The 26,839-nt window shown below is 43.0% G+C and overlaps 2 protein-coding genes across 2 annotated transcripts; one reads left to right on the forward strand and one right to left on the reverse strand.

Annotated features, from left to right (window-relative positions):
* Nucleotides 1-1,884: 1,884 nt before the first annotated feature.
* On the forward strand, nucleotides 1,885-21,381 carry LOC121548921 (ralBP1-associated Eps domain-containing protein 1-like). Its single transcript, XM_041860593.2, is given in 20 exon segments — nucleotides 1,885-2,666; nucleotides 4,199-4,322; nucleotides 7,641-7,834; nucleotides 8,004-8,166; nucleotides 8,506-8,570; nucleotides 12,901-13,066; nucleotides 13,439-13,502; nucleotides 13,765-13,919; nucleotides 14,072-14,193; nucleotides 14,642-14,722; nucleotides 15,120-15,207; nucleotides 15,361-15,459; nucleotides 15,616-15,688; nucleotides 15,788-15,818; nucleotides 15,821-15,985; nucleotides 18,606-18,779; nucleotides 18,899-18,985; nucleotides 19,367-19,506; nucleotides 19,627-19,732; nucleotides 19,898-21,381. Coding segments are annotated over 20 exon segments (2,319 nt in total). The 5' UTR covers nucleotides 1,885-2,513; the 3' UTR covers nucleotides 19,967-21,381.
* A 207-nt stretch (nucleotides 21,382-21,588) lies between these two features.
* Nucleotides 21,589-26,431, reverse strand: LOC121548922 (clusterin). The gene is made up of 9 exons (XM_041860595.2): nucleotides 26,290-26,431; nucleotides 24,404-24,534; nucleotides 24,111-24,259; nucleotides 23,785-23,955; nucleotides 23,158-23,584; nucleotides 22,934-23,065; nucleotides 22,376-22,596; nucleotides 22,097-22,272; nucleotides 21,589-21,960 (listed from the first exon to the last, which is right to left on the reverse strand). The coding sequence occupies exons 2-9, from the start codon at nucleotides 24,492-24,494 to the stop codon at nucleotides 21,948-21,950; spliced, it is 1,380 nt and encodes a 459-aa protein (XP_041716529.2). The 5' UTR covers nucleotides 24,495-24,534; nucleotides 26,290-26,431; the 3' UTR covers nucleotides 21,589-21,947.
* Between the last annotated feature and the right edge of the window lie 408 nt (nucleotides 26,432-26,839).

A 26,839-nucleotide genomic window follows, 5' to 3' on the forward strand; every position in this document is an offset into this window, starting at 1 on the left:
AGGGGAATAGGGGAAAGCTTAAAAAAACTTCATAGTATTCTTACAAAACAAAAAGTACTCCTTCAAATTGGTCAAATGTACTGATCTCCCTACACAGGCTCTGGGGCCTGAGAGGGGGAGCATCTTCAGACAGTATTCCCTGTAATGTTTCACTGTGCAGTAGCTCAGTTGGTAGAGCATGGTGTTTGCAACGCCAGGGTTGTGGGTTCGATTCCCACGGGGGGGCCAGTATGAATTTTTTAAAATAAGAATGTATGCACTCACTAACTGTAAGTCGCTCTGGATAAGAGCGTCTGCTAAATGACGTAAATGTAAGTCCGTTTATTATATAATGGCGGTCCCCAAACAAACGTTAAAGGTGCACACCGCCACCTACTGTACCGGAGTGTGTCTCAATCACATCATTAAAACATTATCTCCACATTTCTAAATTCTTCTACCTAACTCAGTACTTCCGAGAAAATAAAAGAGCCCTACTAACAGACCCTCCCCCATCCCTAAAATCCCTTCCAACCCCCCCCAACCCCAATGACCCTACACTTCAATCTTTCCCTCTCTTCAACATACTGTACTTACAACAATATAACAACACATGCTCCACCATTTAAATCGACCATACACAAACCATTAACATGCTTGCCAACCAGATGTAATGACGAGTTCAATGTACAAGGTCCTAGGCGCAATCGAGCAAACGCCACCTCTTCCTTCTTAATCTGACCTTTGAATCTTGGTCCACCAACCTTTCTTTGGAGGGCATATAAATGCCGGCCCTTGGGCTCAGAGTCCCATCTCTTCTGCCACACATCTATCAAAATGGAACATTAACATCAGTTATATGTCATTTTAAAGCCCTTTTGACTATCTGGTCTAGAATGTCATTCCCTTCCACACCCAACTGGGCTGGGACCCAACAGAATCTCACTACTACACAGTCTCTCAATTTTCCATAATAACATTAATGCCTCCAATAGTAGGTCATTCCTATTAGATTTGCCAGATGATAAACTATTCAATACAGACAGGGAATCTGAGCATACTATAATTTTGACAGGTTGAATGTCCTCTACCCACTGGAGGGCAACTGCTATCACCAACAGTTCATCTGAGTATACTGACTGTGAAGTCTTGGAGATCCAATAACCTTTTAGCCGTTTTCACAATGATTTCCAGTTTCTTTGATTTTTTTGTTAGTTTGTCCTGTACAATGAATCACTTGCGCAATAAACGCAGCAAAATCAACCTTCTTCACGATTAGTGTTCCAGGACCTCTCAACTGACTGACATCTGTCGGACAGGTGTGTTTCTTTCTAAATTATGTCCTAACAATTGAATTGGCCACAGGTGGACTCCAATCAAGCTGTATGGACGTCTCAAGGATGATCAAAGGAACTTGGATGCACTTGAGGTCAATTTGCAAACATTTCTAAAAATGTTTTCACTTTGTCATTATGGGGTATTGTGTGTAGATGGGTGAGAAAAAAATCAGTTTAATCCATTTTTAATTCAGTCTGTAACGCAACAAAATGTGGAATACATCAAGGGGTATGAACACTTTCTTAAGGCACAGTATCAACGTCTCCTGTAAAGCCAGATTCTGGTTCAGTGTCCTCTCATCATAAGCGAGGGAAACAACAGCAGTTTATAACGGCTGCACTACATATTCTGGACTGCACCTACCTCAATGAACCTCCCATGCCTGGTCAATCACAGCCATGACATTTTACTAGTGATAGTGCATCCCTGACTAACAAATATTATACACAGCAATGCTGTCCAGTGGCAATACACACGTGTTCATTCTCCCTCTAATCAGGGACTCATTCCAGGGTGAAGATCGCTAGACACCGACAGAGTCTATATCCACACACACAACTAGTAATTTAGCTATGGCAATTTGTGTGATCCGGGTCCCGGATTAGTGCCATGCAGACTCGCAACGTCTGTACGATGACATCACGGGGCATAGGACTGGCGGCTCTGACTGATGGAGAAAAGAGCCAGAAGACCCTGAAACTTTACGTCTAACATAATTTAGAATGATTCAGACTTGATTGAAACAACATACGGCAACGGAATAGAACCGGAAGAACTCCGTTTCATTTACTGTTGAATACCGACGGCCAGTCTCGGAAGTTGACTACTGCTGATTTGAGACTGGTTTTCTACCTGGCTAGCCAGCTACGTTAGCTAGCTGCTAACAGCTTGTAACGTTAGCTAGCTAACAGTAACGTTAGTAGCGAGGCCAGAGAGTCTAACTTTATCCATTGATAAATATTTAAGTAATTATCAGAAATAATCATAATTGTTCTAACCAGTCGGTACGTAATATTGCGACTGGGCTGGTTTTTGGGGACATTCAAGACCCCTTCTTGTCATAACTAGCACTTAGCTAAGCTAGTTAGCAAAGCTAACCAGCAACGTCGCTCCTCTTTCCCCCGTTTTGGGTCCAGTTCAGGCAAGTAAGGATAACGAAACAACTAGTTCGCTAAACGGGTACTTTTTATGACATAATGGAAAGTTTAACATTAACTGATGGAGAGCAGAAGTATTACTCTGATTTGTTCGTTTATTGCGATACGGACAACACCAAGAAAGTGGCTTCCAACGGCAGAGTTCTTGACCTTTTCCGAGCGGCCCAGCTACCCAGTGAGGTTGTCCTGCAGGTAGGCTACTTAAATTAACTAGCTAGCTAAACGTATCAATCTGTCAAATGTGATACAGGTGTGTTTGTCATGTATGTGGCGTTCATGTTGACAGGGGTGAACGTGACGAGACACACCTTCTACTAACCAGTTAGCAAAGTGAAAAAGGGCTTTAATGCTGCAGCTGGCTAACTAGCAAAGCCTGCTACACAGAATGAAGTTAGCAAGTTGCTAACATTACATTTTATACATGGCCAAAATGATGTAGATAGCCACATGTTCTTTCAACACCATAGCTATTTATTTTCAATGTTCTTCTAGCTGTCTTTCTGCTTGATATTCTTGTAATTTGAATCATAAGCTAGTTTAGCTATCCCAACTTGTTTTTGTAGCTAACCAGTTTTCAACAGTGGACAGCCCACTTCCTTCCTTGTGCATTTGATACTTTGTTGTTTTCTGGACTGGATACAAAGTTTACAGTATAGACACACTCTTTTATTTGTATCACCTTGATTCTATTCAAAGGTCACAGTGCTCATTTGACTGATTAACATGAATCCGATCCAAGATGTGAAGCCAGTAGAATGTGCATTGTAGCACAGACTGTGTTACTTGAACATAGTTATGTTCAGCTATTTCTTTGTATATTCTTGCTGTTATCAATTTGTGGGCTGACACCAACATTTCTGTTACGGTTGAAGGATTGCTGGGCTGTCTTTCATTCAAAGTGTCAGTTATTGACCGGCTCAGTCTAATTCCTAAGCCACTTGTACTGGTGGAGGCTATATAGAATTCATGTGATATGAAGGGGTTTGACTCACACTTTTGTTTCAACATTTACTGTGCTCTTTTGTGGGCCATGATATATGCTTTTATTTCCTCCCTAATGTAAAAACACAGGATTAATTGTTTATGTTATGGTTGTATATTATACTGAAGAATAGGCCTGATCCATAAATCTGAGATGTGAAATGTGGCCTATTTCCCATTGAAATGATGCTGACTCACTAGGCCTAGGCTGGTAGCTATATTTCTTACCAATGTTGGTCAAACCCTATAGCACCGCAATGGCAAAGTCTCAGGGAATAGGCCTTCTCCTTACCTCTAATTCAGATGCATCATTTTAGAAATGTCAGACCATTTTGTTTTATGACGACACATGTCACATTGCTCAGTGAGCACACAAAGCAACAGCTGTCTTCCTGTGTTAGGAAGCAATGTCCTTGGAACTTTCTCTGCGAGAGACTGCAACATTCTCTCCCATGATCAACAATTTGGCACAAAACAGTAGTGCATGAACAGAATAGTGAGTTTATATCGCTCTACAGACCTACAGTATGTTGATAATGAGAGGAATTGCCCCTCCCTACCTTCAGGCTATGCTCAAACCCTACACCCCAACCCGAGCACTCCGTTCTGCCACCTCTGGTCTCTAGGCCCTCCCACCCCTACGGGAGGGCAGATCCCACTCAGCCCAGTCCAAGCTCTCCTCTTTCCTTGTACCCCAAGTGTGAAACAAAAAAAAAGACTAAGATGTTAATTTGTTGTCTCAGATCACAGAGCTCTGTGGAGCCACTCGCCTGGGCCATTTTGGAAGGAGCCAGTTTTACATTGCACTGAAACTCATCGCTGTAGCCCAGTCCGGACTGCCTCTCCGGGTAGAGAGCCTCAATTCTGGTTAGTAAACTTCTAGAATGCTCCATCTATTAGAAATTAACCACTAAAGTATGAGAGCGGGTATTAGTCAAGGGGGGACACCGGACAATGTTGTTTACATCTTTTTATGTTTGCCTTTGGTGTGGTTTCAGTTAAATTCAGTCAGCCTATATTGAAGGGACAGTAGCCTAGTCATGTGTTTTTCACAATGGCACATTGCAACAACAGAGCTGATTGCGTAACTTCAAAGATAAGAATAAGGATAGCCTACACTTACCAACATCCTCTCAATTGAATGGACACACAGGTCTAAAATACAAATGAGGCATTGTTTAGGCATTGAACTGAATACAGTGCATTCGGAAAGTATTCAGACCCCTTGACTTTTATTCCACATTTTGTTACGTTACAGCCTTATTCTAAAATTAATTAAATTGTTTTTTTCCCTTCATCAATCTACACACATTACACCATAATGTCAAAGCGAAAACAGGTGTAAAAATGTTAGCGAATGTATTATTTAAAAAAAACACCTGAAATGACATTTACATAAGTATTCAGAGCCTTTACTCAGTACTTTGTTGAAGCACCTTTGGCAGCGTTTACAGCCTCGGGGCTTCTTAGGTATGACGCTACAAGCTTGGCACACCAGTATTTGGGGAGTTTCTCCCATTCTCTGCAGATCCTCTCAAGCTCTGTCAGGTTGGATAGGGAGCGTCGCTGCACAGCTATTTTCAGGTCTCTCCAGAGATGTTTGATCGGGTTCAAGTCCAGTCTCAGGCAGGGCCACTCAAGGACATTCAGAGACTTGTCCCGAAGCCACTCCTGCGTTGTCTTGGCTGTGTGCTTAGGGTCGTTGTCCTGTTGGAAGGTGAACCTTCACCCCAGTCTGAGGTCCTGCGAGCTCTGGAGCAGGTTTTCATCAAGGATCTCTCTGTACTTTGCTCTGTTCATCTTTCCCTCTATCCTGACTAGTCTCCCAGTCCCTGCTGCTGAAAACATCCCCACAGCATGATGCTGCCACCACCATGCTTCACCGTAGGGATGATACCAGGTTTCCTCCAGACGTGACGCTTGCAATTCAGGCCAAAGAGTTCTTGGTTTCAGCAGATCAGAGGATCTTGTTTCTCATGGTCAGAGTCCTTTAGGTGCCTTTTGGCAAACTCCAAGCGGGCTGTCATGTGCCTTTTACTGAGGAGTGGCTTCCGTCTGGCCACTCTACTATAAAGGCCTGATTGGTATAGTGCTGCGGAGATGGTTGTCCTTCTGGAAGGTTCTCCAATCTCCACAGAGGAACTCTGGAGCTCTGTCAGAGTGACAATCAGGTTCATGGTCACCTCCCTGACCAAGGCCCTTCTCTCCCTATTGCTCAGTTTGGCTGGGCGGCCCGCTCTTGAAAGAGTCTTAGAGGTTCCAAACTTCTTCCATTTAAGAATGATGGCTTGGTTCTTGCTCTGACATGCACTGTCAACTGTGGGACCTTTATATAGACAGGTGTGTGTGCCTTTCCAAATCATGTCCAATCAATTAAATTTACCACAGGTTGACTCCAATCAAGTTGTAGAAACATCTCAAGGATGATCAATGGAAACAGGATGCACCTGAGCTCAATTTAGAGTCTCATAGCAAAGGGTCTGAATACTTATGTAAATAAGGTATTTCTTTTTTAAATGTTTTATAAAGTCTCATATCTGAGTCCATTAATAAGTAACAGGATGCAGATATATGGATGATCAGAGATGGAGCGTCAGTGTGGGTTTGCAGGAAATAAAGACGCACTATATATACAAAGGTATGTGGACACCTCTTCAAATTAGTGGATTCGGCTACTTCAGCCACACCCGTTGCTGACAGGTGTATAAAATTAAGCACACAGCCATGCAATCTCCATAGACAAACATTGGCAGTAGATTGGCCCGTGCTGAAGAGCTCAGTGACTTTCAACGTGGCACCGTCATAGGATGCTACCTTTCCAACAAGTCGGTTCGTAACATTTCTGCACTGCTAGACCTGCCCTGGTCAACTGTAAGTGCTGTTATTGTGAAGTGGAAATGTCTAGGAGAACAACGGCTCAGCCGTGAAGTGGTAGGCCACACAAGCTCACAGAACAGGACCGCCAAGTGCTGAAGCGCGTAGTGCGTAAAAACCGTCTGTCATCGGTTGCAACACTCACTACCGAGTTCCAAACTGCCTCTGGAAACGACGTCAGCACAATAATTGTTCGTCGGGAGCTTCATGAAATGGGTTTCCATGGCCGAGCAGCCGTACACCAGCCTAAGATCGCAATGCCAAGCGTCGGCTGGAGTGGTGTAAAGCTCACCGCCATTGGACTCTGGAGCAGTGGAAACATGTTCTCTGGAGTGATAAATCATGCTTTACCATCTGGCAGTCCGACGGACGAATCTGGGTTTGGCGGATGCCAGGAGAACACTACCTGCCCGACTGCATAGTGCCAACTAAAGTTTGGTGAAGGAGGAATAGTGGTCTGGGGCTGTTTATCATGGTTCGGGCTAGGCCCCTTAGTTCCAGTGAAGGTAAATCTTAACGCTGCAGCATACAATTACATTCTAGGCGATTCTGTGCTTCGACTTTGTGGCAACAGTTTGGGGAAGGCCATTTCCTGTTTCAGCGTGACAGTGCCCCCGTGCACAAAGCGAGGTACATTCAGAAATGGTTTGTTGAGATCAGTGTGGAAGAACTTGACTGGCCTGCACAGAGCCCTGACCTCAACCCCATCGAACACCTTTGGGATGAATTGGAACGCTGACTGCGAAGCCAGGACTAAAACCCAAACCTCACTAATAATCTTGTGGCTGAATGGAAGCAAGTCCCTGCAGCAATGTTCCAACATCTAGTGGAAAGCCTTCCCAGAACAGTGGAGGCTGTTAAAGCAGCAAAGGGAGGACCAACTCCATATTAATGCCCATGATTTTGGAATGAGATGTTCGACGAGCAGGTGTCCACATACTTTTGGTCATGTATTGTACAAGCGAAGAATAGAGAACAAATTCAACAGGAAATCGCACAGCCTAAACAGGAAGCTGGGCCAAATATATTGGAGGAAAAGACTCAAAGTAGCTCTTGAAAACATAAACATTAGGCTTTGTAAAGCACCATTGATATATAATTTAAGTAAATCGACTAACACTTACCTAGATGTGGTTAATAATGCAGTTGAAAACAAATGTTGTGGTTGTCAATTTCAACACTTTTGTAGGCCATGTTGTAATAGGCCATACTAGACTACAACAGCTGACTAGTCAAGTCCTGCTAGTTGAGACAACTAGCTAGAGTGGATTTGAGGCAGTACTGTTATCTAACAGTGTTTCTCATCTACAGTCAAGGACTTGCCTCTGCCTCGCTTTGTTGTGGCCAAGAATGAGCACGAGGCCAGACACACAGCCATGTACCCGGACTCTGAGAACCAGGGGCCTTACCAGGGTGTAATCCCACGACCCCCAGGCCGAGGGCAGGTCAAGAAGGTGTCTGCCCATGAGGTCATTCAGTCCTGCGTGCCCACAGTAGAACCACAGGTCAGTGCCCCTCTGAGCATTTCTCTTATCAAGACATCTCTAGTGGAGAAAAATGTATGATACAAAACTATTTGAATGATATCGTTTCTTGACATATAGATCTGTCAGAATTACAATTCAAACTTTGATAGACATGAGGTTTTCATCTGTTATTTGCCACTCTTTGCAGCTGCAGCCCGACACCACGTCCCCTGTGGTGTCTCCTCACCAGTCCCCTCCCACCTCGCCCCACTGGAGAAAGCACAAACGTCAGGCCAGCGGGGGGAACGTAGAGAGACAACCTGTGGTTGTGGCAGGTGCTGTCTGGACACCTTTCAGAGAAGCACAAGCAGGTACACACTCCACGCAACAACCTGTATCCTCTGTGAATGTTACAATCTGACAAGTTTTACAGTTTGTTGTAGATGTGTATTAACATCTGTACACAGTTGTAATGCATTGTTTTGGCTTTCCCCAGTCATACAACTATGACATAGCTTGTTAGATAAGTGAGAGGTTCAGCCAATAAACAGAACATGATTATTGATAATAACAATATTGATGGCGTTGAAGACATGCGTCTCCATAGTCCACACACTCAATGCTTGAGTGTGCTCACTGCGTCAGCTAGGAGGAGCGCTGTGTAATCTAATTGCCCTGTCTGAGGCTGTGTAACTCTCCTCTCTCTACAGGACCTGTGGTGGCAGGTGATGGGATGTGGTCTGCCCACTCTCCTCCCCCTGTTCAGGAAAGCTGGGTCAGTTTGAAAGATGCTCATCCCCCCTCCTCCAGCACACTCCCAGCAATACATTCCTCGCCGGTCCAGGTAGTGCAGCAAATGCTTCCATGGACCTGGCATATTTCTCGTAATGGCTTAAAGGCATAGAGATGCCTCTTTTATCTTCACTTAGTTTCTGGCCTATTTCACTAGATGCTCTATTTCATTGGCTAATGTTTCCCCCTCATATAACTACATACAGTGCATTCGGAAAGTATTCAGACCCCTTGACTTTTTCCACATTTTGTTACGTTACAGCCTTATTCTAAAATGGGTGAAATTGTTTTTTTTCCCCCCTCATCAATCTACACACAATACCCCATAATGACAAAGCGAAAACATGTTTTTAGAAATGTTTGCACATTTATTAAAAATAAATCTATAACATTTACATAAGCACCTGTGGCAGCAATTACAGCCTCGAGTCTTCTTGGGTATGACGCTACAAGCTTGGCACACCTCTATTTGGGGACTTTTTCCCATTCTTCTCTGCAGATCCTCTCGAGCTCTGTCAGGTTGGATGGGGAGTGTCGCTGCACAGCTATTTTCAGGTCTCCAGAGATGTTGGATCGGGTTCAAGTCCGGGCTCTGGCTGGGCCACTCAAGGACATTCAGAGACTTGTCCCCAAGCCACTCCTGCGTTGTCTTGGCTGTGTGCTTAGGGTCGTTGTCCTGTTGGAAGGTGAACCTTCGCCCCCAGTCTGAGGTCCTGAGCGCTCTGGAGCAGGTTTTCATCAAGGATCTCTCTGTACTTTGCTCCGTTCATCTTTCCCTCGATCCTGACTAGTCTCCCAGTCCCTGCTGCTGAAAAACATCTCCACAGCATGATGCTGCCACCACCATGCTTCACCGTAGGGATGGTGCCAGGTTTCCTCCAGACGTGACACTTGCCAAAGAGTTAAATCTTGGTTTCATCAGACCAGAGAATCTTGTTTCTCATGGTCTGAGAGTCCTTTAGGTTCCTTTTGGCAAACTCCAAGTGGGCTGTCATGTGCCTTTTACTGAGGAGTGGCTTCCATCTGGCCACTCTACCATGAAGGCCTGGTTGTCCTTCTGGAAGGTTCTTCCAGCTCCACAGAGGCTCTGTCAGAGTGACCATTGTGTTGTTGTTCACCTCCCTGACCAAGGCTCTTCTCCCCCTAGGAAGTAGTTCCAAACTTCTTCCATTTAAGAATGATGGACTCCACTGTGTTCTTGGGGACCTTAAGTGCTGCAGAAATGTTTTGGTACCCTTCTCCAGATCTGTGCCTCGACACAATCCTGTTTCAGAGCTCTACAGACAATTCCTTCCACCTCATGGCTTGATTTTTGCTCTGACATGCACTGTCAACTGTGAGACCTTATATAGACAGGTGTGTGGCTTTCCAAATCATGTCCAATCAATTTAATTTACCACAGGTAAGGGTCTGAATACTTATGTAAATAAGGTATTTCTATTTTTAATTGTTTATACATTTGCTAAAAATTCTAAACCTGTTTTCGCTTTGTCATTATTGGGTATTGTGTGTAGATTGATGGAAACAAATATTTAATCAATTTTAGAATAAGGCTGTAACATAACAAAATGTGGAAAAAGTCAAGGGGTCTGAATACTTTCCGAATGCACTGTAGCTACTGCTAGTTCACTGCAATAAGTCGAGCAGTTCTTTGTCCAAACAAGCAATATTCTTTGTAAGTGGTTTGAGGTATTTGAAGACAAATGCTTGCAAACGCATCTCCCCCCTCCTTTTCTGCTACTCTTTTGTATATTTTCCATTGTCTGTGTACTCGTTGCTTATTAGTACTATCACAACTCTTTAGGGCAGGGGTGTCAAACTCATTTTAGCTCAGGGGCCACATGGAGGAAAATCTATTCCCAAGTGGGCCGGACCGGAAAAATCATGGTATATATATAACTTAAAAACAACAACTTCAGATTGTTTTCTTTGTTTTAATACGATCAACATACAACATAAAGCTGGAGCCTGAGGACAGTGTGTCCAAAATAGTACAAGCACAACATCACTATTAATCATAAAACACGTCAAGTTTATTTGAAAATTCTAAAGAAAAAGAACACACAATGCCTCAGTGATTAACAGAACTGTTTCACAGATCACATAACTATATCAGGGTGTCATTTCTCAGGCAGAAATGTAGATAAAAATAATGAAATCCTGTTCCCCAAACAAGTGCAAGAACCACAGAGTCAAGAATAGGTTAAATATACAAATAAAAACAATTAAAAACAATAGCACATCAACATAAAAACATATAAACATAAAGCTGGAGCCTGAGGACAGTGTCCAAAAGCACAACATCACTATTAATCATAAAACACCTCAAGTTATTTGAAAGTTCTGAGGACAAAGAACACACAAACACACAATGCCTCAGTGATTCACAGAAGTATATCACTGAACTATATCAGGGTGTCATTTCTCAGGCAGAAATGTAGATAAAAATAATGAAATCCTGTTCCCCAAACAAGTGCAAGAACCACAGAGTCAAGAATAGGTTAAATATACAAATAAAATAAAATAAATTAAAAACAATAGCACATCAACATAAAAACATATAAACATAAATCTGAAAGCGTTGCTCAAACTCCCGTAACAGTCCCGTTATTTTATCTTTGAACCGCTTCATGTCTGCCACATGTTGGGTCGCGCACACATTTTTCAGACAGGGGAAGTGAGCTGCATCACCACCGGAAAGTTGCGTCTCCCACAACGACAGCTTCAACTTGAAAGAACGTATGCTGTCATAATACTGCGTGACAACTTTGTTGCGCCCTTGCAGCTGTTTGTTCAAGTTATTCAGGTGCTCTGTAACATCCACCATAAATGCAAGGTCCTGCATCCATTCTGCGGAATGAAATTCTAACACTGGTTTGCCCTTTTCTTCCATGAACTGTTCAATTTCTTCTCGTAAATCAAAGAAACGCCTCAGCACCTCGGCTTAACCATCTTACCTCAGTGTGGTATGGCAGGCCATAGATGTGGTCTTTCTCTCTGAGAAGGCTGTCAAACTGACGGTGATTCAGGCTTCTGGATCGGATGAAATTAACAGTTTGGATGACCACCTTCATGACGTTATCCATCTTTAATGACTTGCAACACAAAGCCTCCTGGTGCAAAATACAGTGAAAAGTCAAAAAATCACGTCCTCCATTTGCAGATTGCACTTTCTCTCTGAACTTTTTCACAACGCCTGCTTTTTTCCCGATCATTGAGGGCGCACCATCTGTAGCCAGGCTGACAGCGCGGGACCAGTCCACTCCGACCCTGTCCAGCGCGCCGACGAGTGCGGTAAAAATATATCAGCTGCTGTCGTTGTATCTGTCATCGGCACCAACTCCACGAACTCCTCGGTGACGGTCAATGTGTCATCAACTCCGCGGATGAAAATGGCCAGTTGTGCAACATCTGTAATGTCCGTGCTTTCATCAATTGCAACCGAAAACGCAATAAATGACTTTACTTTTTGCTTCAACTGGCTGTCCAAATCCACTGAAAGATCGGAAATCCTGTCTGCAACTGTGTTTCTTGTCAGGCTGATATTTGCAAAAGCCTGCCGCTTTTCAGGGCACACAATCTCCGCTGCCTTCATCATGCATGTTTTTACAAATTCACCCTCACTAAATGGTTTTGAAGCCACTGCGATTTCATTAGCAATGAGGTAGCTAGCTTTCACTGCAGCGTCACTGATGTCTCGGCTGTGAGTAAACACAGACTGCTGTTTCTTCAGACCCGCCAACAGTTCATTCACCTTCTCTCATCTCCGCTGTCCTTGAAAGTTGTCATATTTGTCGGCATGAAGACTCACATAGTGGCGGCCGAAGGTTATATTCTTTCAGCATAAATAGGATGACCATTTTTCTTGGAACACTCTGCACTCTGCGTCCACTTTTCTCTTTTTTGACAGAGACATATTGGGGCAATGAGGGTGCCAAAGCACATAATGTTAAAAGTAGAAGCCGTAATAAATATCGCGGGCAAAACAAAGTAGCTCATTGGCTGCACGTGCTTGACCTACTTGCTCTGCCCCGGTATAAACAGTTTGCTTGCTTAACACACTTGCTATTGCGCCATCCAGTGGACGCAATTGGAACAGCAGTTTATTTTATTGAAAAATTGCAGTGCATTTTCATACTTTACAAAATTATTATTAAATATATATATTTTTTTTTTCAAAATCATCTCGCGGGCCGGATTAAACCCGTTTGCGGGCCTGATCCGGCCCGCGGGCCGGACGTTTGACACCCCTGCTTTAGGGGATTGTTTCAATATGTTTTCTCTCTCTAAATGTTTCACGTGACTGTCTTTAGGAGAACTCTTCGATACGAACGGTTGCATCTGCTTCAACAACCAATGAAATCCAAAGACAGTCCAGTGGTGGTTATGACGACCCCTGGAAAATCACAGACGAGCAGAGACAGTATTACATCAATCAGTTCAAGACCATCCAACCAGACCTCAACGGTTTCATTCCTGGTGAGTAGTGAGCTTTGTTTGAAACCACCTTTTACACGTATTCACCTTAAATCAGCAATCTGCAGTTGCTTCATCCAATTTTGGACTTATAAATTAATGATATGTTATTCAAGAATCAACTGTCGTACCCAATCAGAACCCAACATATACGTTTGTTTTACACCAATGATTGTAAACGTTGTAAATGCCTCAACATGCTTAGAACTATCATTTCTCCAGGCCCATCCCTCAGCTTTTTACCAAAACAGAGGCAGGGAACCGCTTTGTTATTGTTTCAATTAAGAATTGGCCCTTTAAAAGTTACAGGGACTGGCTGTTATGCTACAGTGATTGACCCAGCACAATCTGTTTTTCCCTTCCTCTATATTTCAGGTTCTGCCGCAAAAGAATTTTTCACTAAATCAAAGCTACCTATTCTTGAACTGTCCCATATTTGGTAAGTTATTCAAAAGTGTGCTATTGGCTTTAGTTGAGATGCTCCCCATATGTAATGATGGAATTATATTATGAGCCACCTGCTGTATTCTTAATCCAGGAAGCAATACCAAAGAATGGAATATATGACCCTCAATAACTCCTCTTCAATTTAATGAATTTGGATAACTCTTGCTCAGTGATTGAATTCACAAGGGATTCGAGCAGTTCTCTATTCACGAGTGGGTTGTCTTTTTTGCTGATTAACGTTCTTTGCATTACAGGGAGCTGTCGGATTTCGATAAAGACGGGGCCTTGACACTGGATGAGTTCTGTGCTGCATTTCATCTGGTTGTTGCTAGGAAAAACGGCTATGATCTTCCCGAAAAGCTGCCGGAGAGTCTTATGCCAAAGCTTATTGACTTGGATGACTCAGCAGGTAAAAGCTGGTGCTCTCCTCCTGCTATATAATCAGAATTTGTCCAAATCTGGCCTTGGGACCGTCTGCTGCAGACAGTTGATTTATGAAACACAGAGAGAAATTAGCATGATTGAATGGAACTGTCATCTTGATTTATATAAATGTTCCAGAGGTTCCAGACCAGGCCCCTGACGTGGGCTACTCGGGCTCCCCCGTGGAGGTGACCCCCAACAAGTCCCCCTCCATGCCCTCACTCAACCAGACCTGGCCTGATCTCAACCAGGGCAACGAGGTTGGACACAGAACCACCACATGTTATCACTGTAAAATAGGACATTGTTGAACTTTTGCCATTCCAGCATTTTGCAAATTACTTCTCAATTAAGTGATCGATAAGGGTCTTTCCGTTGCTAGGTTTTAGTAGCTATCCTCTTGCAGTAATTTCCTAATTCAGTATCTTTCTTGTCCATTTTTGAGAAACACAGGTTAGTACTTACAGAAAGCTACAATTGTTGATATTCTCAATCAGTCAGTTTGCTCCATTTCTGTTTAGCTAGTTATCATTCTTAGATCAAAGTGTTTTCACTAACCAGGTTCCAGCCAATATCCTCACTATTATTAATGGATTATAAGTGATGATAAATGCAGTTCATCACCCCCTCCTGTGTGAGAGCAGTGGGGTTTGTAACTGGGTGGGGAATCATCCTGTGTGCTGATGTGTTTCTGCTCTGTCTCTCTAGCAGTGGGAGACTTTTAGTGAACGCTCCTCCAGCTCACAAACTCTGACCCAATTTGATTCTAACATTGCACCAGCTGACCCTGTAAGTCCATCACTTAGTATGCATGTTTCAGTATTAATTATGAAATTAACCCAATAACTAATTGAGAGCTGGCTCTCAGAGTGCATGTACTTAGTGCTACTGGATCCACCGCGACGGCAGTGCCCATGTGATTTTGCTTGCTTAGCTTATTGGCTTTTTTCTGTCCCATACTATGATTTAAGAATATGACCTTGTGGGCGCTACAAGGTCCTGGGATATTAGCTAAATGTTAGCAAAATTTAATATCTTTCACATATTCCATTTTCTCAATCTGCATAATTGCCATGAATAGAAGCCTTTTCTAACCTTTACAAACTGTTCTGACAATATGAAAGATTTCAATCCTAATGGCAGTATGTGGGCTTATGATCAAACTAAGACACCTCTGTCCTTACAGGATACAGCCATTGTCCACCCTGTCCCCATCCGCATGACCCCAAGCAAGATCCATATGCAAGAGATGGAGCTGAAGAGAACCGGAAGTGGTAAGAGCTCTGTCTTCTAAAGCAGCGTTTACTTTGGAGACTCGATCAACTAGCAACTCTCAATAATTTTACTGGAAGTAGTGAAGGGATGCACTACCTTTTTCTAAATGCTGTTAAGGGAATTTACCGTTTTTTTTCTTCTCATTCCTGTAGACCACACCCATCCTACGAGTCCCCTGATGGCTAAACCACCAGACCTCTCAGAAGAAACTAAGCTTGCCACCTCTATGAAGTTTGTAACTGCTAACTCTGGTAAGTGTCTCAAGGGATGTGCCATTATAAAGAACTTACGACGGTTGCAATTTGTAGGTAGATCTATTGTAGGAAATATGGCCTATGTGACCATAATTATATTGCATTTCCTTGAGGCATGGTTAAACATACAATACTCGTATTTCTCTCCTAAAGGTGATGGTTATAGCAGTTCAGATTCATATACTTCGGATCAAGACCCAATTACAAGTGTTGTATCTAGACAAAGGTAAGTTGGTCTCAATATCTAGAGATATTCGATGTCAAAACACATGTGCGTTGTTTATTGAAGAGTTTTTGAATGGTAAGCTCACTAGCTGTGTTTTAGGTCTCATTCTGGGAACTCTCCTGAAGGACTGAAGGTGGTGGCTGCCCCCCACCGCCCCCTCCCAGACCCCACGCCTCCCACTCCCGCTCCTCCTCGCTAGACATGAACAGAAGCTTTGCGTCTGTCCCCACCGGGCCACAGTTGGCTGGAGTCGTGGCCTACCCTCCAGCCGTGCCTCCTAGACCACTACCCACACAGGTAGAACAATCAGTACAGACCTGAAGACTTTTATCAAAATGTTGCCTCCTCTGTGTAGTCTTTAATAGGAAATGTACATATTGAAATTCTGAAATCTCCTTACTTTATATTGTTCTATTGACTCTACACAGACTACTACTACTACTACTACTACTACTACTAAGGGAGTGAACGTTATTTATAATAAGTGTTACATGGAGAAAATCGGACGTCTCTGAAATGAAAATGGATAGCACTCCTTTCAGCAAAATATATTTGATCTAAACCCTCCCTAAATGCTTGGGGGAGAAAAAGGTGACATATACCCAAAATAATAATTAAAACGAAGTGGATAGCAGAGAACATGCCTACTGTTTACCCTCACTTCTTGGACAGACCAGAGCCTTAGATATGCAGTTTTAGAAACGGTTATTTGTTCTGTAAGCATTACATTTTACATTTTAGTCATTTAGCAGACGCTCTTATCCAGAGCGACTTACAGTTAGTGAGTGCATACATTATTTATTTTATTTTTCATACTGGAATCGAACCCACAACCTTGGTGTTGCAAATGCCATGCTCTACCAACTGAGCTACATCCCTACCGGCCATTCCCTCCCCTACCCCGGTCGCGGCCGGCTACGACAGAGCCTGGATTACATGGCAATGCAGGATTTCTTTTTTTGTGCACAGGGCTGCGGGCCAGAAGGTTGTGAGTTCAGAGACCACTGTGGATAACAGTAGGGGTGGAAAGATCTCCTTTATAATAAAAGCATTTGCATGAATCTATCATATTTCTAGGTGCGAGGGGGAAAAAATTGCCATTTAGAAACATTTCATGCAATTCTACATAATTTGAGATATTAGCAGAATCTTTTTTTAATACCCCATAAATGACAGAAATGACAGGCTAAAAATGGAGAGATATACCTATGTGTTCATCTTGCCATATTTCTCCAATGCCAAATCAGTGTGTTTTGTTTGCGACAAAACTGTCCCTGTTTGCAAATAATCATTAGGAATCTGAGCATGGTACTTTCAAAGTTAAGCCTACCTTTCCACCCTTAGACAGAGTAGGCCTACTGACGCAGAAAAATATAAGCTTTAACTACTGGCTACTCTTCTTCCGTGGCTTAACGGAAGTCCTCTGTAGCTCAGCTGGTAGAGTACGGCGCTTGTAACGCCAAGGTAGTGGGTTCGATCCCTGGGACCACCCATACACAAAAAAAAAAAAATGTATGCACGCATGACTGTAAGTCGCTTTGGATAAAAGCGTCTGCTAAATGGCATATTATTATTATATTATTAACCCAACGAGAGGAGGTCACAAGTGTTTCCCTAAAAGCTGTCTTAAACATCTTCTATTGTGCAGAAAGTGAATAGCTTAATCAATTGATAGTGACCGAATTAGATTACTTCCCAAGCAAAGTACATTTTTGTCTCCTCTGTAGCTCAGCCTCTGATTGTCAAAGAAACAATATCCTCATATGCATCGGAGTCACGTCTTTCCTGGGTATTTTACAGCTCGTTTCTAGCATAAAGCATCACGGATAATCGGATCTGTAATTTTTCCCCCCTCTAAATCTTAAGATAGCGATGGGTAGGCCTGTGCTTTTTCTTGCCATATTCTTTAATAAAACGTAGGCTTATGGCAAATCTATGGATATAGCAGCCTATAGCCTGTGGTTAATTACCTCTGTCAAACAGGTAGGCCTACCTCTTATTTCTTAAATAGGAAGAAATAGGCTCCAACACAAAGCCCTCTTGTTGTTAGTGAAGTCTAATTTAAAATGAAGACTGTTGAAATTAATTATGCCTACTGTCCATTGGTTGTGCCTCGGCTGCTGCTTCAAGTTTCAGCACCACAATATAAGTTACTCGAATCAATAACTCTGAATACATCATGTGCAATAAACTTTTAATTTAAAAAAACAAACAATTATATTAGTAGCAAGCTATCAAAGTTGACCTCCGGTCCTCCCTCATCTTCACGCGCTCCTCCTCAAACTGAACAGAACGTAAGTTATAGGGTAGTCCGCGCACAAGATATTGCATTTTTGGACTATTATTTTCGGAAGAAACCTTTGACTCTCCTTCTGAACTGCCACCATAGCCCTACACAGCACATACATTGGTTAAGCAGCACACAAAAACATTTTTGATCAGCAAGAGCAGAGCAGCTCAGGGCTCAGGGTTGGAATATCCATTGCAGTGTGTAATGCAGCCTAGTTTTATTTACACCATCCCAGCAGCGATCTTAGTAATATAACTTTGCTCTGTGCTTCTCTGAGCATGCACTTCATAGCCTATGGATAATTTGATTGAGACTACACTAAATAGCCTATGAGCGCACTTGATATTGCACATCTCCTAATAAGCAACTAATACTAAAACACTGAGAAATATTAAAATTTCATCAATTACAAATTACATGACCCTCCCCTGGACTAGATTTAAAAAATACTAAACCCTCCCCTTGATTGAAATTGAAAAAGCATGACCTTCTCCCATTTTCCTCCAAGTACCCATTCAGTAAATATCGATCCACCTCTAAGTCATTGACTAAGTAATCTCCAGTTCAAGGTTGTTTTCAATATGCAGTGTTCAGTCTGAACCCTCTGTCTATCCCCTTTGTCGCCAGACCTCGGGTCCCCATAGTGGGCATCGCTTGGATGAGGGCCTGGCAGCTCACTCCACTACCTCGCCCCAGCAGATCCCGGAGCAGCCCAACTTCGCTGACTTCAGTCAGTTCCAGGCGTTCGCTGCCTCAGATCAGCGGAGCGACGACGGGGAGAAGCACCCAGAGAGTCTGCCGGTAAGTAAGACACAGTACAATACAGAACCACCCTGCAGTTGAAGGTAACCTAACCCGGTTCTATCATATTTGCGCTGTTATAATAAAAGACACTGAGATTGTTAGTGCTCCATTCACAGGTAGAAAAGTCTTCAGAAGGTGCTGGGCCTTTGAGAACCGTGAAGAGTGACAACCAGGAAGAGAGAGCTGCAGCTACTGTGAACTCTGTAAGTAGTTGACTTATTTAGACCATGATGCACCTCAATCAATCACCCCAACTACCTCGTACCTCAGTATACTGACTCGGTACCTGTATATAGCCTCTTTATTGTTATTTTGTTACTATTTTAATTTGTATCTTAATATTGTTATTGATATTTTGTTACTATTTACATTTTTATCTATTTGTTAATTTTCTTACTTTTTAACTGCATTGTTGGGAAAGGACTCGTAAGTAAGCATTTCACAGTAAAGTATTTTATTCGGCGCATGTGACAAATAGCATTTTATTTTATTTGATGCCAATACTGGGGGCCTCAATGTCCTCCTTTCATGCATATGGTTCATTTCAGATGATTTCTACAGTGTGTTTGTTTTTTCCCTGTCAGGCCAAAGGGTCCATCATGGCCCCCCCACCCAAGCCTGTCCGCCGGAGACTGAAGTCTGAGGATGAACTCCAGGAAGATGCCCTCCCCCTGAAGTCTAACGTCATAGCCACTGTTCTAGCTATACAGCCATCCATTCCCAGGTAGGAACAGGGGCTCCATATGAATCTGAATAGTGACTGGTCTGTCGTTGTTGATTATTATAGATCACTTAATTGGCATCGAAATGAAGAAATTAACTTTGTAATTTAAAACAAATACAGGTCGATTGGGAAGGATAAAAAAGCAATTCAAGCCTCTATCAGAAGAAACAAGGAGACCAACACAGTCTTGGCCAGGCTCAACAGTGAATTGCAGCAACAGCTAAAGGTAGGGGAGTGTTTAAACACAGCACATGCATACTAACCAATCTGTTAGTGAACTGAACCTGAGGCTTGTTTTTGAACATTTTGGCTTCAAAAAAGCAAAGCCTTTAACAAGGTTGAACTTCAGTCCTAATTTTAGGTTCTTTATCTTGTTGTTTTTCATTCATAGGACTTGCTAGAAGAGAGGATATCTTTGGAGGTTCAACTGGAACAGCTCAGACCATTTTCCCATTTGTAACCTGTGTGTGTGAGGAGGACAAGTCCATCAGAGCAGATAGGAGAGGCCTGAAGGGGCCTTTTGTGTGATTCACATAGTGTTCTCCCGATGTCCACTCCCTCTGTGTTCTGCTGTCTACTGTGGGAACCAGACTCTGTCATCGACTGACTGCAACAACATACCCTGAGTCAACCTCATCGGACAGAGAACAGTCTTACCAGAGCGGCTGGGATGGGAATGTTACAAATATTGGCACTTTATTTATCAAAGAAATAAAGATTATTGTAGACGTCAACCCCTTATAGTAGCACAGGCCCCAGATGGCCAGGCAGGCAGGCATAGAACTGGAACTTGAGTCATGGGGTACTGAAGGCCAAGTTCCCTCCCCCATTTTTCCCCATGATGACAAGTGTCCAGTTCACTGAATGAGAGGAGCACACTGTGGTCTGCCTGTACTGTGCTGTGTGTGGGCCTGGCCGCCCGGGCCCTGTCGAGGACAGATAATCATACCAGCGAGGGCATTGGGTGAGGAGAGGGGAAGAGTCTATGGGAGATGATGCTCTATCCTGGAGCGCCTTGGACTGATCATGTGACAGGAATTCATTAATGTTCCAGTTTATTACAGCCTGTCTGTGTTCAGCTCTGTGTGTGTGTGTTTGGATGTATGTGGGCAGGCAACGGTTACATAAACTGCACAATGCAACGAGTGTATGTATGCGTTCTTCTAGTTTTTCACTAGTCTTCTGCGATTTGATCTCTTAACACAGTGAGCTGTATTACCTTGTGAAGTGATCGACCCCCAGATGACGGAACGCCTTTTAGTTTTCGCTCCTGGCTCTGTAGTTGCTCATGCTGACGCTGCCTGTGCCTGCTACCACAATACATTCTTTGAATCAGCCCTATCCCAAACACACTATGGAAGTGAGACCTGAATGAAAAGACTGCACTTTCCCCCTTTTTTTTTTTACCTGCATGTTGTTCATGTTCTTATCTAGTATGAAGACTGCGCTTCAAAATATACCACTTGATTTCTACCTGTATATCTTACCTAGTATGACATTTGTGGTGGTACCTAAACCTTGTGTAACTGTCTATTTTTTCTTTTTTTTCTTAACTTGGCCTCAAAAGCCTTACTCCTGGCGTTCAGGTTTCCACTGTAATCTATTCTCCCTGTATTGAACCAAGGTGAGCCGCCTTTTCCCCGCTGTTCAGGTTGATGTACTGTAAAAGGGGTATGTTGTATATTGTATATGATACACACCTTTTGATCTCATATGTACATTTGCATTAATTGCTGACTAACAGCAAATATTCTATTTAATTGCTTATATTATGGCTGTGGGATGATAGATGTTTAACTGCATGGATGTATCTCTGCAGAATGAACTAGCAGCTGTGTGATTTTTACACAAAATAAAAACGGCACAATATTTTAACCACCTTTTTCCGGTTCAGATTTTGTATTGCTGATTTGACTGACTCAAGCAGTCCCAAGGAATACCGTTGCAGAAATGCTTGTATTGCTACATTTTAAGTCTTGATAGTAAAATTTGATGCATTCCAGTCTGACAAGATCCTTTATAAGCTGATGTAACATTTTTCATAGAACTTGGGCAAGTAAATAATCAGAGATACAGTGGTGGTGTTTTTGTCAGGTCTCATTTACTTATATTGCTTAGTTGTACGTTGCTGTGCAGAAGAGTACAAAAGGAACAGTAGCAATTAACATGAAGTGAAGAGCAGTGAGCAGGTTTTACTCAAGGGCAACAGCAGTACTATATTCTATTTCCTCAAGACAACAGGACTTGGTGCGTTATTTATAGTTAGGTTCTTACAGCAGGATGAGCTCTAGTTACACATAATATACAGTAATACAATTACTTGTAATATGATCAACAACAACAATGATGACAGGTTTCACTTCTGTTTCTAGTTGACCATGTGAAATCATCCTGAACATTCTGCTTCGTGTAGTGGTGCACGGTGGGGTCTCCTCCAATTTCTACTTCACCACTCTGGAAAGGAAATAAGGTCAATTCAAAATCCACTTCATGACATTGTCTCCTGTCTCACTTTAAAATGTACTTGCTATAAAACCTGGTATGATTTGTAATTTTATTATTATTGGTCCACTGACACAAAAGCACTCACACAGTGGTCTGTTTGTAGCGGTCTAGGGCCTCCTGCGCCACCACCTCAGAGAACTTGGAGTCATTCCAGGGGATGTCTCCAGGCACACTGAAGGTCATGGCGGGGGTGTCAAATAACTGGACAGACACATTGGTTTCCCCTGGCTTCTCAGGGTCCTCTGTGTCCTTGGACATGACCTTGGAGGAGTTCAAGACATAAGTCTATTCATAAGACCATGTTACAAAGAAATAGGTAAGATACTTTAGTAATAGAAACGCAATGCAGACTATGGAGTGTCACCGTTTTGATCTTAAAGATTCCATCGTTGGTGTTGTTGGCCAGGGCAGACACCCAGCCAAACTGCTTGCTAAAAAGGTCCAGCAGGCTGGAGGTGTTGGACATCTGCTCCTCAAACCTCCTCAGCTGCTTGCTGTACTCCTGAGTGTACTTCTCTGCCATGGCCAGGGCCTGCTCCAGGTCCTTCTTCAGAGGACCAGCCAGAGGCTTCTTCCCTGAGCAGTCTGGAGGAGAGAACCACATTTCATGTAATACACAACTCTATAGTCAACAGAGTCGCTGGTGTCCCTCTAGCCCTATGTCAGCAACATTTGGTGTGATGTAATAGCAACTTATTATACCTGACTCAGCAAAGGCATGACTTTATGGTATCGTAGACACTTGAAAGTGTAGGTGTACAAGCCAGTGCATGATGAATGCTACTCCCTGTGATATGCCAATGATAATCCTGCTTGTTTTTGTTGAGACCTGTTCTGACCTCTGAGTTTTGAATCACCTGGGTTATATGAATGTTGCAGAATTGTGCGAAAGATAAATACTAATAAATATGATGGGCTTTACCAATATCCTGGATCGCTACACATTTTTCACACTCTCCTCGCAGTTTAATGCAGCCAGCAGAATTGCGACGTATCTCTCTGCAGGTCATACCAGAAGGCTTTGTCACAACAACATCCTCATTCACACTCCCCTCTGTGGAAAAAAGAAACCCAAGATAATTTATGTAAACGTTATAAATCATATTATTGTATAATAACAGTTGTTTAATTAGGACTGAGGTATACCCTCTGAGGGGTTGATGTCAAAGTTAGCATCTGCGTCCATGACAGGCCCCATGGAGCCGAAGATATTCCGGGCCATGTCCATCATGGGAGCGAACATGTTGTGGAACCCATGGAAGTCTGGGTCCTGCAAAGGGGACCTGACCATACGGGAGCGCACCTCGCCCGCCTCTGCCCTCTCACTCTGACCCCAGATGCTGGGCATGCGGAAGGGGCTGGAGAACATGGGAGGGTTGAGGGAGCGCATGTGGTCAAACACCCTCATGCTGTCCATGAAGATGCTGTCCACCCCATCGGCCACGTCGGAGTAGCGCTCCTCCAGGTTCTGGAACCTCTGGCTCTGCTCCTGGTCCTCCCGCTCCAGAACATCCATGTTCTCCCCGTTGATCCAGATGGAGAATGGAGAGGTCCTGTTCAGAACCTCCTCCAGCTGAGAGAGAAACAGGAGAAAGCAGCTAGTACAACAGTGACCTATTTTATTTGGAAGGATTGTATAACAATAGCTTAAACACATTGATCAGCTGTACTGCTTGTCTCTGTGTAAGTCTAGCTCACACAACATATTTGAACTACAATTGGAAACCAATGTGGAGATTGATTGATGATAGTTCTGTGTAGTTGAGGCGGTACCTGTCTGCCGATCAGTCCAGCGCCACTGCTGCAGGTCTTGGAGTAGTACTTGATACAGGTGTTCTTCAGGCAGGGCTTGCACTCCTCCCACAGAGACTGCATGGTGCTGTTACACACCTCCTGCTCCTCACTCAGTTTCGTCTCCATCTCCTGAGCTGCCTTCAGAGCATCCTGGGAAACAAACACAGCAACCGAGTCAGTGGTCTAAAAAGAACTTGGTGACTATTGCTGATGAATTGCACACAAAATGTACAGTGTGATCTTAACTTATTTTTGTCCAAAACAGTGATGAAAGCTCATGGTACAATACGTCAAATGTACTGTACCTCTTTTTGCTGTTTAGTTTTCTCCAGGGCACTCAGGAACTTATTGTGATCCTCTCCAGACCTCTCCATCACTGTCTTCATCTCCTTCACCCCACTGATGGCATTCTCTATCTGCTTGTCCAGGTACTTCACCCCCAGGAGAGAAATCTCTGCAGAGAACAATTGGTCAAAATAAATCTCCACAGCGACTTAAATTGACTTAAAATTCACAGAACACCCTGCATTATACAGTATACTGCTATTCAGAACAATTTGAAGATATTTTTGTAATATTTAGTTATATGATGGCTTACGGCTTAGATCCTCCTTGGATGGAGGCAGCAGACACTCAGTAGATAGCAGAAGCAGAGCAAGGCCCACTAGTGACCCAAAGACTCTCATCATTCCTGTTTCTTAGATACCAAGCGACTGATGCAGTACACACCTGAAAAACAGACATGATACAATAAAACTGGCAAATCTAGATTTAATACATTTATGGGGGAAAACATCTATGGAAGCTACTTGGGGCTGAGGGTATTTCGGATGTAATCATAACACCTCTTGTGAAAAGCACTGCAAAAGGACCTCATAGTCCACGTCTGACCTTGGTGTTGTTGTGATGTTGATAATACCCACTAGAGGGTAATGTTGCCCATCTAACAATGACAATAGTGTGACACAGCATAATTTAAAACCTTTTCCTTTAATGCTGACATTTACTGATTTGTTCCAAAGGATAAAGTGTCTTTATACTGCATTACATCATAGACATTTTTTCTATTTTATACTTTTCTAATTTGATATAAGTATAGACATTAGGCTCAAGATGAGCCCTGTGACATGGATACAATGTGGAGATTAGGGGCTGGATTCAATCCGTAGCGCCGAAGAGCAGAGTTGTAGCGCGGTTGAAATGTAAAGTTACTTTTCAATTGAGTCGACATATGCAGCGTTTATCGTTTACCGTGAATGCAGTCTCCGCGAACACGGAAACAATGCCTATACATTTAAATCATGCTACAACGCTGATCTTCGGAGCAACAGATTGAATCCTGCCCTAGGGGGAGCTTATCTGACAGATCTCCCTGTTGGAATGGAACAGAAACAAACACAAATTCTTCTCCACTAATCTCTGTGATTATTCCAGGCAGCCCTATAATCCCTTGTGTATTCAACACACTCACTGTGCAACTTCCCAGAAAACACTGAATCGTTGGGGGGGAAAAATAAATCCCAATGTCTAGATTTGGAAAACATTACACATCCTTTCAATTTTGGTACCAGATATTCAATTGAAATGTCACTATTGAAGTAAATATCTTGCCATTAAGGGAAAACAGTCATAATGTTGACATTTTCAGTCACAGGACTACTAGCCTTACATATCTTACAGGTCTGGATATAAGGGAAAATAATAATGGGTGAAAAATAAGTCAATAACAAGTTCAAACAATGTCCTACTCATAAATAAGGTCCAATAGTACTTGTAGGACTTGCAGGAAAAAGTAGAACACTGTTAATAGAACCCAGAAGAAGAACCCACAATAGTAGAACCCACAATTCTGCTCAATCACGCAGATGGACAGAGCTCTGCATTAGAAGGGATTTGCACATTCTAATCCACTCCTACTAGGAAAAAACATGGGGTCCGAGAACTGTAGCGTCCAGCCTTGATTGCTCTCTGCTCTGTCCATCTCACTCAAACGTGCCCTGTGCAGCTACAATATCAACTCAATAACAGCTCTCTAACTCAGAGAGACTTTGTGCCTTTGAGGATGCTGAATTAAATTATCCAATTGTGTAGTCTTTATAGCAAATGCATTGGATAAAGCTTGCAGCCTTAAAATGCTGTGATATATGCAGTACGTATCTGGGTCATTCCCAGGCAGAGGCAGCAGCAGTTTTGAATAGAGGTCACCCATGAGTAAGAATTAGGAATAACAGTATCATCACTGTACAGAATTCCTGCAGGATCAAATAGAAACAATCTTTATCATAATAAACAACATGGCAAAAAACTGTAGCATCAGCCCCATGTACAATTCTAAAGACAAATCAAGCATTTAAAGGATATTCCTACTGCAGTTCTGTCTAGTGCAGCAGAAGGCAGCTGTGCACAGGGCTGGTACCCTGAAGACACACAATAGGCATTTTCCTCCCACCTAGCCGGGCTGCCAGGCAGAAGAGGACCACTCACCTCCCTGTTGATCTTGCCTCTTCAGAGCGGATGAAGCGCAGTGAGGCTGTCTTCCGCTAGATATTTATACAGGACCTAGCGGTGATGTTGACACTGTGATTCACGCCCTGTGGCTTTGGACTTTTCCAGAAGTTGTGTAATTCCCAGTCACAGCTCGGAGCTGTGGAGCAGCCAGGAGTGGGCACTGTTGCACTATTTGTCACTAAGCTCCCTCTGGCTACTCTCTGGCTCCTGGGAGACTATGTAAATAGAGGGAAGATTGTGTAAGCTATGTGGGTCAGTGTACAAGGTTTAGGCACATGGAGGAGGGTGCTTTAAAGATGATTGATCCTTATATTATCACACATCCCCATGACTCAGTGCATCAGCGCATCAGTACACACACACACAAGGATCATGCAAAATGAGTCAAATTGAAATTATAATGGTATCAGCCAAACAAATGCAAACATTTACTGTAACACCTTGTAGCTCTAATTCATAACATATCCCTAAACCCCACACTTGGCTCAAACAAACATTCCCAGGCTCCAGCCTCACACAAATGCAT

This window comes from Coregonus clupeaformis, chromosome 33 (assembly GCF_020615455.1).
Source record: "Coregonus clupeaformis isolate EN_2021a chromosome 33, ASM2061545v1, whole genome shotgun sequence".
Taxonomy (NCBI): Eukaryota; Metazoa; Chordata; class Actinopteri; order Salmoniformes; family Salmonidae; genus Coregonus; species Coregonus clupeaformis.